This window comes from Lepidochelys kempii, chromosome 7, assembly GCF_965140265.1.
Source record: "Lepidochelys kempii isolate rLepKem1 chromosome 7, rLepKem1.hap2, whole genome shotgun sequence".
Classification (NCBI taxonomy): Eukaryota; Metazoa; Chordata; order Testudines; family Cheloniidae; genus Lepidochelys; species Lepidochelys kempii.
The window spans coordinates 111941651-111956551 of record NC_133262.1 but is presented as its reverse complement, the minus strand read 5'-3'; the positions used below and the strand labels follow the sequence as shown (position 1 = coordinate 111956551).

The 14901-nt window shown below is 42.2% G+C and overlaps 1 protein-coding gene across 3 annotated transcripts in view; it reads right to left on the bottom strand.

Moving 5' to 3' along the window:
- The window catches only part of GFRA1 (GDNF family receptor alpha 1), a 204668-nt gene extending 190623 nt beyond the window's left edge, over positions 1 to 14045 (bottom strand). For 2 of the 3 annotated variants that reach the window (XM_073354262.1, XM_073354261.1), the window contains exons 1-3: positions 13739 to 14045; positions 12430 to 12732; positions 10774 to 10857 (exon numbers count right to left, since the gene is read on the bottom strand). In XM_073354262.1, coding sequence (XP_073210363.1) covers positions 10774 to 10857; positions 12430 to 12732; positions 13739 to 13778 — 427 coding nt within the window. In that variant the 5' untranslated portion in view covers positions 13779 to 14045. The remainder of the gene's footprint in view (positions 1 to 10773; positions 10858 to 12429; positions 12733 to 13738) is intronic. The other variant, XM_073354260.1, reaches the window with a different exon arrangement.
- Between the last annotated feature and the right edge of the window lie 856 nt (positions 14046 to 14901).

Genomic DNA, 14901 nt, shown 5'->3' with positions numbered 1-14901 from the left:
ACAAAAACTTTTGAGATCATACTTTTGAAGTTAAATACTGTAACCACATTCTTTCCTGAAGCTCAACTGAGATGAATCCCCAACATACATTATCTTATCCTATGACAAATAAGTTCCATCTTACAATATAAGAATTCTTGTCTGTCTTCATTAAACCACAAGCACTTTACATCAGAATTTTTAACTTACTGTCAACAGCTGACAGATACTACTAGTACTGTCAAAATAATTTCTAAGAGTCACATTTAAAAACAGTGCTCTAAAATGAATTTTATAATGATTTTAACATTAAAGACTGAGAACTAGAAACACATGCTGTAAATTGCACCTCACTATGCCACTCAGAGCTACAGCACTCCAGGGTGCTGCTCCTATTGCCCATTCTCTCTTTGTAGTTCCATCAAGGGACGAAGCATAAAGTCTGCCAGGGCACCACAGTAGTCCTGTGGTGGAGGCTGCCACAGGAATATGCCTAATCAGTGCACCCTCATTTTTATACCACCCTCATCACTGTGTTATCTGAGTGCTTTACAGTAGTCAATTAAACAATGCGACTAAAATCTCTCAGATGTGGTTTGTTCTCTCATTCCTCCTCTCCCCTTGCCACACTTGACATGTCCTGTCCACAACCACCAGCACTGCCTGCTTTTGGGGCTTCAGTGGTTGCTTGCCTGTGCCCACAACAGAGCACAGCCTGCAGACACCTTGTGCCATACCATCCTTCTTGCTGAGGTCTTCGCTGCTAGAAGCCCTGTGCCAATCTAAAATTGCTACTGCGAACAGAGAGCTTGGGATGACTGTCTCACTGACTTCTCTATTCCCTTCCTCTATCTCTGTCATAAATATAAAGGGAAGGGTAAACCCCTTTGAAATCCCTCCTGGCCAGGGGAAAGCTCCTCTCACCTGTAAAGGGTTAAGAAGCTAAAGGTAACCTTGCTGGCACCTGACCAAAATGACCAATGAGGAGACAAGATACTTTCAAAAGCTGGGAGGAGGGAGAGAAACAAAGGGTCTCTGTCTGTCTTTATGCTGCCTTTGCTGGGGATTGATCAGGAATGGAGTCTTAGAACTTTTAATAAGTAATCTAGCTAGGTACGTGTTAGATTATGATTTCTTTAAATGGCTGAGAAAAGAATTGTGCTGAATAGAATAACTATTTCTCTCTGTGTATCTTTTTTGTAAACTTAAGTTTTTGCCTAGAGGGATTCTCTATGTTTTTAATCTAATTACCCTGTAAGGTATCTACTATCCTGATTTTACAGAGGGGATTTCTTTACTTCTATTTACTCCTATTTCTATTAAAAGTCTTCTTGTAAGGAAACTGAATGCTTTTTCATTGTTCTCAGATCCAAGGGTTTGGGTCTGTGGTCACCTATGCAAATTGGTGAGGCTTTTTATCCAACATTTCCCAGGAAACGGGGGGGTGCAAGTGTTGGGAGGATTGTTCATTGTTCTTAAGATCCAAGGGTCTGGGTCTGTAGTCACCTAGGCAAATTGGTGAGGCTTTTTACCAAACCTTGTCCAGGAAGTGGGGTGCAAGGTTTTGGGAAGTATTTTGGGGGGAAAGACGTTTCCAAACAGCTCTTCCCCAGTAACCAGTATTTGTTTGGTGGTGGTAGCGGCCAATCCAAGGACAAAGGGTGGAATATTTTGTACCTTGGGGAAGTTTTTGACCTAAGCTGGTAAAGATAAGCTTAGGAGATTTTCAGGCAGGTCCCCACATCTGTACCCTAGCGTTCAGAGTGGGGGAGGAACCTTGACAATCTCACTCTCCAAATAATCCCGTTGAAATCAGTGGGACTACTTGTGGAGGAAGGTACTATTCAACACGAACAGAAGTGAGAGAATCCAGCCCTTAACAAAAAAGAGAGTGTAAAAAGCGTGCGAAGAATTCTCAGTTGGAATTGGGCTGACAAGAATAATTTAGAGTACGAATTTTCCAGTATAATTTAAAACATGCCAGTAAGAGAAACTTTCTAAATTGAAATGTCAATTTTATAATCATAAAGTACCTGATAGTCTTCTGGGCAAAAAAGAATACTGACTGACATGTTAGAGTGATGTCTTGTCCACCATACATAGGCTGAGTAAACAAGCTTTTCTTGGAAGATTTATGTGAAGTGGTAAGGGGACAGATGTTTTCCCTGTACCTTGAAGTAAGGCCCAATGCTTCCATGAAGCCAGCAAGCAGCTACTATACCTGGGTATGGAAAAAAGAGGATGTGGCACTTTGCAAGGATTTCCACCTTGTACACAGAACCTCTGGCTATGTTTATGTCTCTCAACTGGCCCTCCCAAAATGGTCTCCCTAGTGGCCCTACAAAAGCAGTCCCTACAAAACATTTCTCCACAGCATATATAAAGATGTTGGGTCTACCTGCACAGACTCTCAGCTATGTTACTGGAGGTTCCCTCCCCTTATTAATGGCCTTTGCGTTACCTCCTATGGTGTATTAGGTTCATGAAGCTGTTAGGCTGGACTGTTGGTAGGGAGAAGAATCTACCTGCCCCATAAGCACTGCATGAGTAATAACTGGGAAAGACAGCCCCCTTCTGCTTCTACTGAGGTCAATGGAAACAGGAGTAGACCCTATGTTGGCCAGTACTTCAGAAGAATACTTAATTCCCCTATCAGAGTCAGATTCATCCTATGAGGAAAACACAAAATAGGAAACTCAAAGAGCTTCAGAGAGTCAACAATCACCATGATTTTCTTTCGTATGTGGTCCAATCTGATTACAGGAAGGAGAAGTAGAATTCAGCAACTAGTATTTATGCACCCTCGATACCTTGCAATCTCACTGGAACCAAACCTTGTCTCTGCAAAGCGAATGTGCAGACAAAATGTCATTGTGTATTTTTATATTAGCTTTTTTTATTAAACTGTTTTTCCTTTGTTAAATGCCACTAAAATGGATTCCTGCTTTTTACTTGGACAGGGAAAACAGCCACAAAACTTCACTGGAGACAAAAGAGTTAGTTCAGATTTATACCAGTGTAACCAACATCACACTGGCTCAGGGACTATTACTCTGATTAATACAAAAATCATCTCACACATAAAAATACAATTATGTATTGTGATCAGACAAGTACAATCATAATTAATAATGCATTCTTATTTTTATGGTGCTCAAAACCCAAAAGACCTCTCTGCACATCAAAAAAATAGGACACAAGCCAAAAAATTACAATAGGAAACATAATCAATTAAAATATTATGATGTACTATGCCTGTTCCCTCTCTGAAGTAAATTGCAAGACTCCTATTAACCTAATAACAACTGATTCACTGTATCTGAAACTGGGTGAAAGTAACTCTAATATGAAATGCCTCATCTTTTAAAATGTTTTAAAAAGGCAACAGTATAAAAGATAACAGTTAACTGGTGTACCTTAAGCTGTCAAGAGAAACCAATAAACATATTTATTAATATTTACCATACGAGCAAATACATATTTACCATAAACATACTTCTTTTTAAAATACAGTGAATCTCAAATATTCTTATAGAGATTTCTCAAAAAGAACAGGTAATGTTAAATAAAAAAAAGTATATAATATGTGATATGTATATATACACACACATTTAGAAATGGACCCAGGATTAAAGGCCCTAGGCTGGAGGATTTGGGTATGTCACACAATATTAAGTCACTAGGAAAAGCCGTTAATTTATTATACACCAGGATCCAAAAGGAGAAAGTGTCACATTGGCTAGGGTACAGAAACTAACTTATCTTTTTTGACAAAAAGGAAGAAAGAGGCAATGTAGGGCTTATATAAAAGGAAAGAAGATTGTCTCATAGAGAAAGTATAAAACAATAATTACAAGATGCATCTTTTTCCTTTGATGGATACACTTAACTTACATTGTTAGAAGAATTACAGCCGAGAAATGTGGGGTCAGGGAGAATGGACTCAAACATATTAAAATGTTGAGAGGGAAAAAAAAAAAAAGGAAGAAATCAGTCATGACTGTGAAAATTTGGGAAAACCAACGCTGAACTTTCTGTGGCGTTCACCTGATGGCACTTCCTCTCAATTCTCCCCTCTATAGGTAGGGAAACCTGATTTTACAAAGGGAGAAAGGGTGATATATAGAAACCCTATTGAGCTTTAAACTTGTTTTCTTTTGTGTTTAATGCACCAGGAAATTCATATGAAGAACCAAGGGGAGAAGAAGAGTATGGGTCTGTCTGTTATTGCTGTTAATGTATGCAGTGTGAAGCCGTACTGGTCCCAGGATATTAGAGAGAAAAGGTGGGTGAGGTAATCTCTTTTACTGGACCAACTTCCGTTGGTGAGAGAGACAAGTTTTCAAGCTGCAAAGAGCTCTTTTTCAGATCAGGGAAAGGCACTAAGTGTGTCACAGCTAAATAGCAGTTTGCAAAAATTCTAAGGGACCATTCAAGGGGAAGTGGCCCCTTAACACCCCTGTAGTATCTTTCTCAGACCTGGAGAAGAGCTCTATGTAGCTGCAAAGCTTGTCTCTCTCACCATTGGAAGTTGGTCCAATAAAAAATACTACCTCACCCACCTTGTCTCTTTATTGCTGTTAATGCTCACAGCAGCATTAACTCATGTGGATTTCCGGATGGAATTCCACCAGGTCCTGAGGGAAGTGTATTGCAATGTATTTTCTCCTCTCTCATCACTGACCTACTCACCTGGGAATCCCAGCCACACACGATATCTAGAAAGGGGCTTCTGAAGCTATGAAATTGGAGGGAGAATGCCACCAACCCATTCTTTATTCTCTGCTCAACACCCCAGTCCCTCCTGTGTTTGATTCCCTGTGCTAGCATCGGGGGAAGGAGAGCCAGAATCTAACCTACCACTATAAAATACACCTCCACCCCGATATAATACGACCCGATATAACAAGAATTCCAATATAACGCGGTAAAGCAGCACTCTGGGGGGGGGGAGGAGCTACATACACAGGTGGATCAAAGCAAGTTTGATATAACGTGGTTTTACCTATAACACGGTAAGATTTTTTGACTCCCGAGGACAGCATTATTATTACATTGTTACAAATTATTTCAGTTAGGACACGTACAGTTCGTTTCTAGGCTGAGGCATCCAAATAAAGACAGACTGCAGAGTATCTCAAAGTTTGTAGGTTTATTACGCTTGAGCGTGGTACCGCTCTGTTAAGCAGAACGGGACCCCGATTACAGGTTACACAAAGATTATATACCGTTGCCAAAACATCCTGCCTGTGTGCCTTGGGGGGGCCTAAACCAATAAACAGGCCTTCTTCTTATCTATTACCAATCCCCTGCAGCCACCTTCCCCATGCAAAAAAGCTGAATTAGCAACTATTTCAGGCACGTCGGCTGGTTCTTGTCTCCTTTGTTTCTCTTATCTTGAAACTGTCCAGCTGTCCACCTTGAAGGATCCTCCCTTGGTACGTGATGTGCTCGCTTCTAGTTAATGGCCGAGAGGAAACCCAAAATGGAGTCACATATGCTAACTAGGTTAACTTCCCCTAACAGGGTAGAGGTGTACTTAAACATTCTCCAGTTACAGCATACATGAGATTATTAAACTATCTCACTGATGTGCATAATTAATGTGATAACTCCAGCACTTCTTATAACCTTATGCTTCTTAATACATTAGAGACCATCTCTTACTGAAAATAATTTGCTTTATTTGTACTTACAGCTGATTCAGTTTGCAAATCAAACGTAAACTTTACATGCTATGTTGCTGATATGGAATTTAAAGATTCTTATTGAAGCATAATGTGCTGTCTCCTAAATTCCGCTTTTATAAATCTATAAGTTTATGTAAAAAATACTCTAATAAATTCTAAAAACACCATGTTTGTCAAATTACAAACTTCTAGACATCTTTTACAACAGAAAGTTCTCAAACTTTTGCACAGTGTGACCCATGTCTTATAAAAGATTGATTCATGGACACCTTCCCCCTAATGCAGCGGTTCTCAGACTGTGGGTTGGGACCCCAAAGTGGGTCGCGACCCCATTTTAATGTGGTCACCAGGGATGGCATTAGACTTGCTGCAGCCCGGGGCCAAAGCTGAAGCCCAAGATTTTCAGTCATGGGTGGCTGGACTCAGGTTACATGCCCCCCCGCCCAGGGCTGAAGCCCTTGGGCTTCAGCTTTGACCGGCTCGCCCACCCAGGGTGGTGGAGCTCAGGCTTTGGTCCCCCTACTTGGGTGGGCTCAGGCTTCAGTGTCCCCTCCTGGGGTCACGTAGTAATTTTTATTGTCAGAAGGGGGTCGTGGTGCAATGAAGTTTGAGAACCCCTGCTCTTATGCACGTTGTCACTTATGTAACATCCATGTTGTAACTACAGCGATCAGTTACATGAAAAAGAAAGATTAGGAAAGTATTTATTTATTTTTAGGGATCTTTGAATGTGATTTAACAGCTGGAAACAATAAGGAGCCAGAAGTGTGTGACCAACCAATTCTCCACAAGTCACCAGCAAATTCTCCCTGGACCATGAATGGTTTAAGAACCACTGTTGTAGAATGAGCCTCGTGCAGCAAATCAGTATATATTTCCAAAAGTAATACATAAATGAGAAAGGATATACGAAGATTAACAAAGTAATGAGTTTGTGATTAACCATTCAACTCGCAAGTCGAGTTTAATGTTGTGTGTGTATAACATTAGGTCATCTGAAGGAATAGAATTAAATATTCTTCTATTTGCCACTATGTATTTTGTTTACACCACTGCACAGAAATGGCCCTAAGCGTTTTGTTCTGCTTCATTGGCTCTCTACTTTGTGAATGATGCATTTCAGAAACCATCTCTTTTGTAAATATTTCTTCAACTATACGTAGTTATGCTTTTATGAATACAAAAATTATAATATTTATTTTAGAGTTTATATTTCCAGTTGTAAGGAACAACGTCAAATATCATTTTAAGAGGTGGGTTACTAGTCATTGCATGCTGGAGGCCAAACTGTTCTGTGTTGAAGATGAAATCACTGAATTTTAAATAAGTTAAACATTTGAGATACTAATGAAAGATCACACTTGAGGCATGGAGGTTAACAGTATAAAGCTAATCTCCAAAAACCTCATCAATTGTATATTCACTATAGTTGTAATGGGGATAAATGTCCCAAAAGGTGTCTCTCAAAAGCAGTTATGGTTTAGCCAAAAAACAGGAATTTTAATGAAACCCTTAAATTAACTACATGCTATTATCTGAAAAAGGCACCCAGGTCTTAGGCTAATTTACAAAGTTGCGTCTTAGCTAGGGTAACCACCTTTTCAAAATGCAAAACCAAGACACATGCAGTAGCCCCACCCCCTACCTCTCCTCTTCCCCCAGACCCTACCCTCTGGCCAGCCTGGAAGTCAGAGCCAGGTAGCGGTAAGAGCCGCCCAGGCTCAGGCCACCGTGCGGAGCCCTGGACCCTTCATCTGCCCTGGGCAGCAGGCTGGGATGCCCAAGAGCAGCCACGACCCATGTCCCTATTCCCCGGGGAGCACTGCCCAGGGCAGATGGAGAGTCCAGGGCTCTCCGCAGTGGCCTGGGCTCTCTGGGTGGCTCTTACTACTGCCAGGCTTCTGGCCTAGCATGGAGGCCTCATGGCAGGGGGGGCAAGGCCCACCTGAGTGCCTCCCCTCCCCTCGCCACATTAGGAAGAGGCTGGCACTGCCCTGATCCTCATACAGGCATGCAGGGAATCCAGGACAAATGCTGACCCGGAGTCATTCAACCCATGACCGGGACTGGAAATGTACATTTCGGGTCGGTCCCGTCCAATTAGGGACAGGTGGTCACCCTAATCTTAGCATGCATTTCACAACTGAAACAGAGAAGCTCCAGAACTGGACATGATTACTAAAACAAACCTACATGAGCCCAGCACCAAGGCTCAGATTCTGTTGCATGTTCACATTGTGACAACAATGGCTGACAAATCTGAGGTCTGGATCTATAAGGTCAGATGGTCCTGGCCTTAACCTGGGAGGAGAGTCACAGGCCTGGAGTTAGGAGGATGGTGTGTCATAGGCTTCCTTTTATGGAAGGGACTTGTGGGGAAAAAAATAATTTAAGTCAGCTGCGCCCACTGAGCCCACTTCTCCACTTTACCCTTTTTATTTTTCAAGAATGCAGGCTTTCTTTGCAGGTTTATTAGAGGTACAAATGCAAAATTTAGTTGTCGTGGACTTCATCACAATGAGACACCCTTTGGGTCCATAAACAAATAAATGGATTACTAAAAAGCATTGGAATTTTTTAGTTTTTACATTAGTGACATTTTTCAGATTGAATATTATTTATACAGTAATTAATCCAAGTGTAACAGACCCTACTAAAAGAAGTTCTTCATTTTACTTTAAAGTTTTAACTGTCTGACAACACCATGTGGTTTAGAGAACAAAACACTATGGAAATTGCCTACAGAAAAGAAAATACAGAATGGACAAATTAAAATCATTCCTGGGTTATGTAATATGAGACTAATACTGACAATTAGGGCAAGTGCTTTAAAAAAAAATCTTACACTTCCATTTCTTAGGCATGCATATGCTGGATGAAGTGTATGGACCATTCATTTTCAGTCAAACTTTTGTTTATTGTCCATGTCTTGTAAAATAGAAATAATGTAGAAAGTCATAATAATTGTTTCTGATAAGTGACTAAAAAGCTTGTTCTGGACTGTACACTTAGTAAAAAGCATATGTATTTATATACAAAAATAAGTTATAAAAGCTATGGAGCCAAACTTCTGCCTTCAATTGATAGCCACATAAACCTGATGAGGGTGAATATGAACCTAATTATATTTCACATAAAAACTGACCAGGTTTGGCAGAAGACGAGATATGAAAACCTTGCCTACAGGCAATTCTGCTAATACAAATCAGAAAAAAAGAAAACAATCAAGATCTGAGAATCCTGTATAAATTCTGCTACCTTGGTTAAATGCAGACATGAAAAAAGTTATATAAGGCTTCAAAAAGTTATAATATACAATAGAAATCACAATCTTAACAATACAAATATTTCCTACTAATTTTTCCTTAAACATTTACTAAATACTGGCATTTTTCCTCTATATGTAATGAAATATAAGACAATGCAACTCAAATTTTGTTTACTTCTCTGGATCTAATTTTGCAATCCTTGCACACCCAAAAACTTCCACTGGAGACAATGGGAATTTTAAGTACACAAGGATTCAGACTCAGCCTGTGCACCACGATCATAAATGGTGGCTGTAGGAATCATTACAGCTGTTGGAACAGTGTATATAATTTGTTGTTGCAGAGCAGCTGAGGAATCTAACACATTTTTAAAAACTACCTTGGCAAAGAAACAATGTATTGAAAAAAGAAAAATTGTAACAAAAGATGTTTCCATTCAGATCAGAAGAATTTCAAGGTAGACCAAAATGTGGTCTTAAGTAGATCAACCATAAACTTTAAGAACAGAGTTTAGGTGGCTTGCTACCAGAACACCAAAATGAAATGGCTTTGTATTTTTTGACAATAGATTCCTGCAGGACTCTGTTGTCTCCTGTCCCTTCTGTCTCTCCTACTACTAGCTTTCTAGACCAAGAGCATTTTTTTTCAAAAGCATCTAAGTGATTTAGACACCTAATACCATTTTCAAAAGTAACTCAGAGCTAGAATTTTAAATATATTTAGGTACCTAAATCTGAATTTAGACTCCTAGTTGGATTTTCAAAAGTGCGTAGGTACGTATCTGCCTCTTTAGGCACCTAAATATCTTTAAAATTCTGACCTTTAGGCACTTAAGAACCTAAAATCCAGTCACTTCCCATGAGACTTGGGCTCCTAACTTACTTAAGCACTGCTGAAAATTTTATTCATCCCAAGTCACCTTTGAAAATGGGACTTAGGCTCTTTTGAAAAATCACCCCAAGTTTCTTGTTGCTCTGGTTCCTTCGACCTTTTCTCTTTCAGAGTGTGATTAACAAAGCTGCTTTCCTTAAAAAGGCAGTTAGCTGCAAGATTAACTGTTTACATTGTATATAAATTATGATATATGATACTATATTCAACGTGCTGACATATCACTATATAATTGAAGGTATTTTATACAGACTGCATTCTTACAGACATTTTGGAAACTAGAAACAAGAATAATGACTTCTTCTGTAACACATCTCACTGTCTAAAATCCATTGTTCCAATAAATTATATTAGTTTGGGACCAAAAATATTGAAGTCTGGAAATACAAACAGTATAGTCTGAATGGTACAAGAAAATGCTCAAGGCAACTACATAGCAGATTTTTTCAAAAGCAAAACTGCTATGAAAGAAAGGATCTTTGAAAACTAAGACAGTTAATCCAACTAAAAGAGACAATTCTTAATCCTAAAACTTCTTCTTTAAACACAAAGACAAAAAACATAAAATAATATGATATTCCCACCATCTCCCTTAAAGTTAATGGGAGGTAATTTACATAGCCACATTTCCAACAAGGCATTGTATTGTAAATTACATACACAGGGAATCAGATTGCCACCTACAGGTAAATTGGTCAATTTCTGAAAACAAGTGCTAAAACAAGGGCAGGAGGGAGGAGGGAAATTACCCTCTTCAATTTTAGTATTTTTCCAAATATTTTGGAACCGTAACCATATCTTGACTTTCCCAGATCCAGAAAGCAATCACATTGCTCTGTACTTACAGAAGAGGATTACTCCATAAACTCAGAAAACTCACATAGACCGAACTTGACAGAAGTGATGTAGTCACGTTTCACTTAAAGAATATTAAATCTGCTTACCTGATACGATTGGTGCTAGCCTAAATATGTCTGATAATCTGCTGTTAACTGGTTCATAGGGGGAATCTTCAAGCAAGTCATTTCCTAAAGACAACAAAAGATTTGGGTTTCTTTTACACATTATTCTGGGGATGAGGTTTTGTTACTTCACATGATGGCATTGTTTTTATACTCAAAATAATTAGATTGGGTTAAAAAGAAAACTACTCTAATATTACAAGGGGCTTCCCATTTATTGCTCATGCTATTTTCTCTCCCCATGGGAGAAGATGGAAACACTTGAAAGAAAGAAGCATTTCTTGCCATTAACTCCCTCCCCTCCTTCAGCATGGAATGAAGTCACAAATCAGAAGAGACAGTCTGTGGCATCACAAGTACTGCCTATCTTCAGAGGGAGAAGAGATGGGGGGAGGGGAAAAGGAAGTTTCTTTCATCAACTCATTATTGGAAGAGAAAGAGCAGAAGTGCTTCTAACAAAAAACAGTTGGGAAGGAAATTGATTTATAATGTAGCAAATGTCCAGTAAATGTACTTTATTATGAAAGTTGGAACAAAGAGACATATATTAAGCCATTAAAATATTCCACCTGACATTTTCATTGGCTAATGCATACATACTGTATGGCTTCCAGGGAGCAATATAAAGCTGTAAGCACCTTCAGAATGGATGTTTGAGACAAACTTGGCCCACAAGACATGCAGGATGGGGCCCTAAACTTCCACTGAATTCAGAAGGCATTTGGGGTTCTTCAGCAATACAAAATCCAGGTGGGTGATACATAGCAATATTACCTAAGGACCTGATTCTGTTCCAAGTAGACTCACTGGGAGACTTGACAAGGACTTTAATGGGTATAAAGTCAACCCTATCATTTAACACTGGCATACCATTTGCAACTCTCTCATAGAATCATAGAATATTAGGGTTGGAAGAGACCTCAGGAGGTCATCTAGTCCAATCCCCTGCTCAAAACAGGACCAACACCAACTAAATCATGCTAGCCAAGGCTTTGTCAAGCTTGGCCTTTGAAACCTCTAAGGATGGAGATTCTACCACCTCCTTAGGTAACCCATTCCAGTGCTTCACCACCCTCTTAGTAAAATAGTGTTTCCTAATATCCAACCTAGACCTCCCCCACTGCAACTTGAGACCATTGCTTCTTGTTCTCTCCTCTGCATGCTATGCAAAGTACCAAATCCGCTTTCACATAGCTGTATCTTGTTCTTCCTTTTCTTATATTTACACTTTTACCTTACACCCAGGAGCTAATTAATTCGTTTCCCACTGCGTCCCTGTGAAGTGAGATCTAGTTAACAAGTGTTTAAACTCCTCAGTTAGGGCGAAGTCACAGATGGATTGTTCCTGGCGCTTTGGCACTTGCTAATGCCCTAATCTTTTGACTTTGGTTTAGAAAGGTCAACCGGGGTCCTCTGGAGGAAACCCTTATTGCGGATTGCCCAACAACGGGAGGCTGCAGCAGCAGCTGTTCCTGAGTCGGATGAAAGATCCTCAGTTTTTCAGCTGAAGAGCACAATGTGAATTATGAGGTCAGGCCCTCCGTTTAGTCTCCGCGGTTGTGGCTAGCTGCGGCTGAGAGGGGCTGGGAAACCACCCTGCCTTTGGGGAGTGGGCTGTTTCTGGGTTTCGCAACGTACCCTGTAAGCTTTGGTACATGCTCCAGTAAATGCGCAAGCAGTTTTTCTCCTTCTTCATGCCCCTCTTGCAGCGGCAGTTGTAAAGAGATTTCTGCTTGAGCGCCTCCATGGCGCTTTTGCACTCGTCTTTCGCCTCCAGGCCGGTCGCCCGGCTGAAGTTGCTCTCTTTGCCGGCTACACACTGCCTCAGTGTCCTGTATTTAGTACTGCAGCTCTGCTCCTTGAGACACTGATCGCTGGCTCGCACGCAGTCCAGGCGGTCCCCGCCAGGCAGCCCGCTCACTTCTGCGGACAAAAGTACGTCTAGAGAGAGAGAGAGACAAAACCCAACAAAAACAAAAACAAAAAAACCCAAACTCGTTTTGAGATACTGGGCTCCGTGCCAGCCCAACCTGGGGAGAGCAACCCACCGCCCTACAAAATGAACGCACGACCCCTTTCCAAAGGCAGCCGCTCCCTAGCTGACTCAGCCCGCGGCCAAGCCAGGAGCTTTGTTCTGAATGTTTGGGAAGATAAATGAGGTTTCAAGGGGATGGCTCGCCTTCAAATCTCTTTACGGGAAGTCCGCAGAGAAGACAGAGGGTTAATGTGCATGGTAAAATATTCACTGTTCCTTACATCAGCCCTCATTTAATTAATAACCCTTCCCTCCCTATGTTCCACGGAGGGGTTAAATATCTGCCCTGGCTTCCCATAAGGGTTTTGCTGGGATTTCAATTACATTCATGAGGAACCGAGAACGGAGAAGTCTCCTAGCCGACTGATACTGGCTCTTTTTACTGAAGTCACTTTTTAAAGGCTGCTTGTTATGTCCTTTCCCCCACCCCCAGTTCCCACATTTCTCGACACGTCGGATCCTTTTTTGCAGAAGGAAACAGCGAATGATATGAGCCACCCTTCTCCACTCCCCAACGCCAGTAAAATCCTTCCCTTCCTCACTACGCACACAGAGTAAACATGTATTGTTACAATATCTGCAACCAGGCAGGGAGGCACGTTCAGGTAAGCGATGCAATCAATCATTCTTCTCACTGATGACACCTCCACCCCACAGTGTTATTAAGATGAAAAGCGACTATTGAAAAGTTTTCCTCTAACTTACTAGAGCCCAATTTAATAACGGGCTATCCAGGCAATAGCTAAATCTCAGAGCGCTTTAAATGTGGTCTGTGCTCATTCAAATCCGTCAAAACTACTGGCAACTTCCCCGTTCACCTTAAACCAGACCTCAGACATCGGATCTCATAAACGCAACCTTCTGCGTTACGAAGCCCTGTAAAGAGAGCGAATGTAAACGCCGGCAACTTACCCATTAAGGGTAAAACGAAGTATAAGGTAGCAAGAAACATCTTGTTCTCTTCAGATGGTGCACCCCGATGAGCTGATGTGCCACCCCAAAGAGGCTCAGCATGTAGATATTCCAAAACAACGGCGGTCCAGAGACTCTGATTTCAGACCCATTGAATGGAAGGAAACCCCCCTCGCCTCCTCTTCACCAATAACATCACCAGCACCAGCAGCTACGCGAACGCTGAGATTATTCGCTTAGATTTCAGGTCCGAGCAACCTGAAAACACAAGCAGTCGCTTCAAGGAGAGAGCGAGACACTCACGCGGTGCGTGTGAGCCAGACAGAGGCAGAGAAGGAGATTCGGTTGCTTCCTTGGGTGGGCAGCGCTTTTTTCCCAGGGAGGGACTCGGAAACAGGGAGGGGAAAAAAAAATCCAGGAGATTCCCCCCCCCCACACACACCCCAGTCCCACAGCCTGGCTTCCATCAAAGATTGCTCCGGACTGAACACAAAATAAATGATTTTCCACTTACACAGAGAGCTTGCAGGTCATGGTGTCTACACAGCTCCTGGCTACCCCGAGTGGGAGCCTCTCCCCCCCGGAATCTACCGCCACCCCCCAAACCCGCGAGCTTTGTGGGTTCGTCTCTCCCTTGCCGGAGGGCGCGGTGCAGGCGGGGGGGGGGGACCCGGCCGGGCAGCCCTCAGAGCGGGCGCGCTGGTTAGCGGGGCTTTGGGATGCGCTCACAACGGGCCCCCTCTGTTGCGCGGGTAGCAGACGGAGTTATTGATCACGCACACGGCGCTGGGTGTGATAACAGTCGGGCAGGTGCAGCTGCCGGGCGGCTCCATCGGAGGCAAAGCCGTGCATCGCCTGGAGGGGACTCTGAAAGTTTGGCTGGGTGGGGGGGTTGTTTTTTTGCCCCCCCCTCCCCGCCCCCAAGATGATCAAAGCACCCACGGGGGCAGCTGCTCCGGCCCTGACCCCATCAGGGCCGTCCCCACCAGCAGCGCTCCTCGCCTCCCGGGACACACCGAAAGGTGCCAGCCAGGCGCTGTGCCCCAGGGCTCGGTTTTGTAAATCCGGAGCCGCCGGGACAATTTCCGCTCCGGATCCCCTCCGCCGGACTCGTTAATGAATTGCTGACAGCAAGGTGGGAGTCACTCGGTGAACCCTGATTG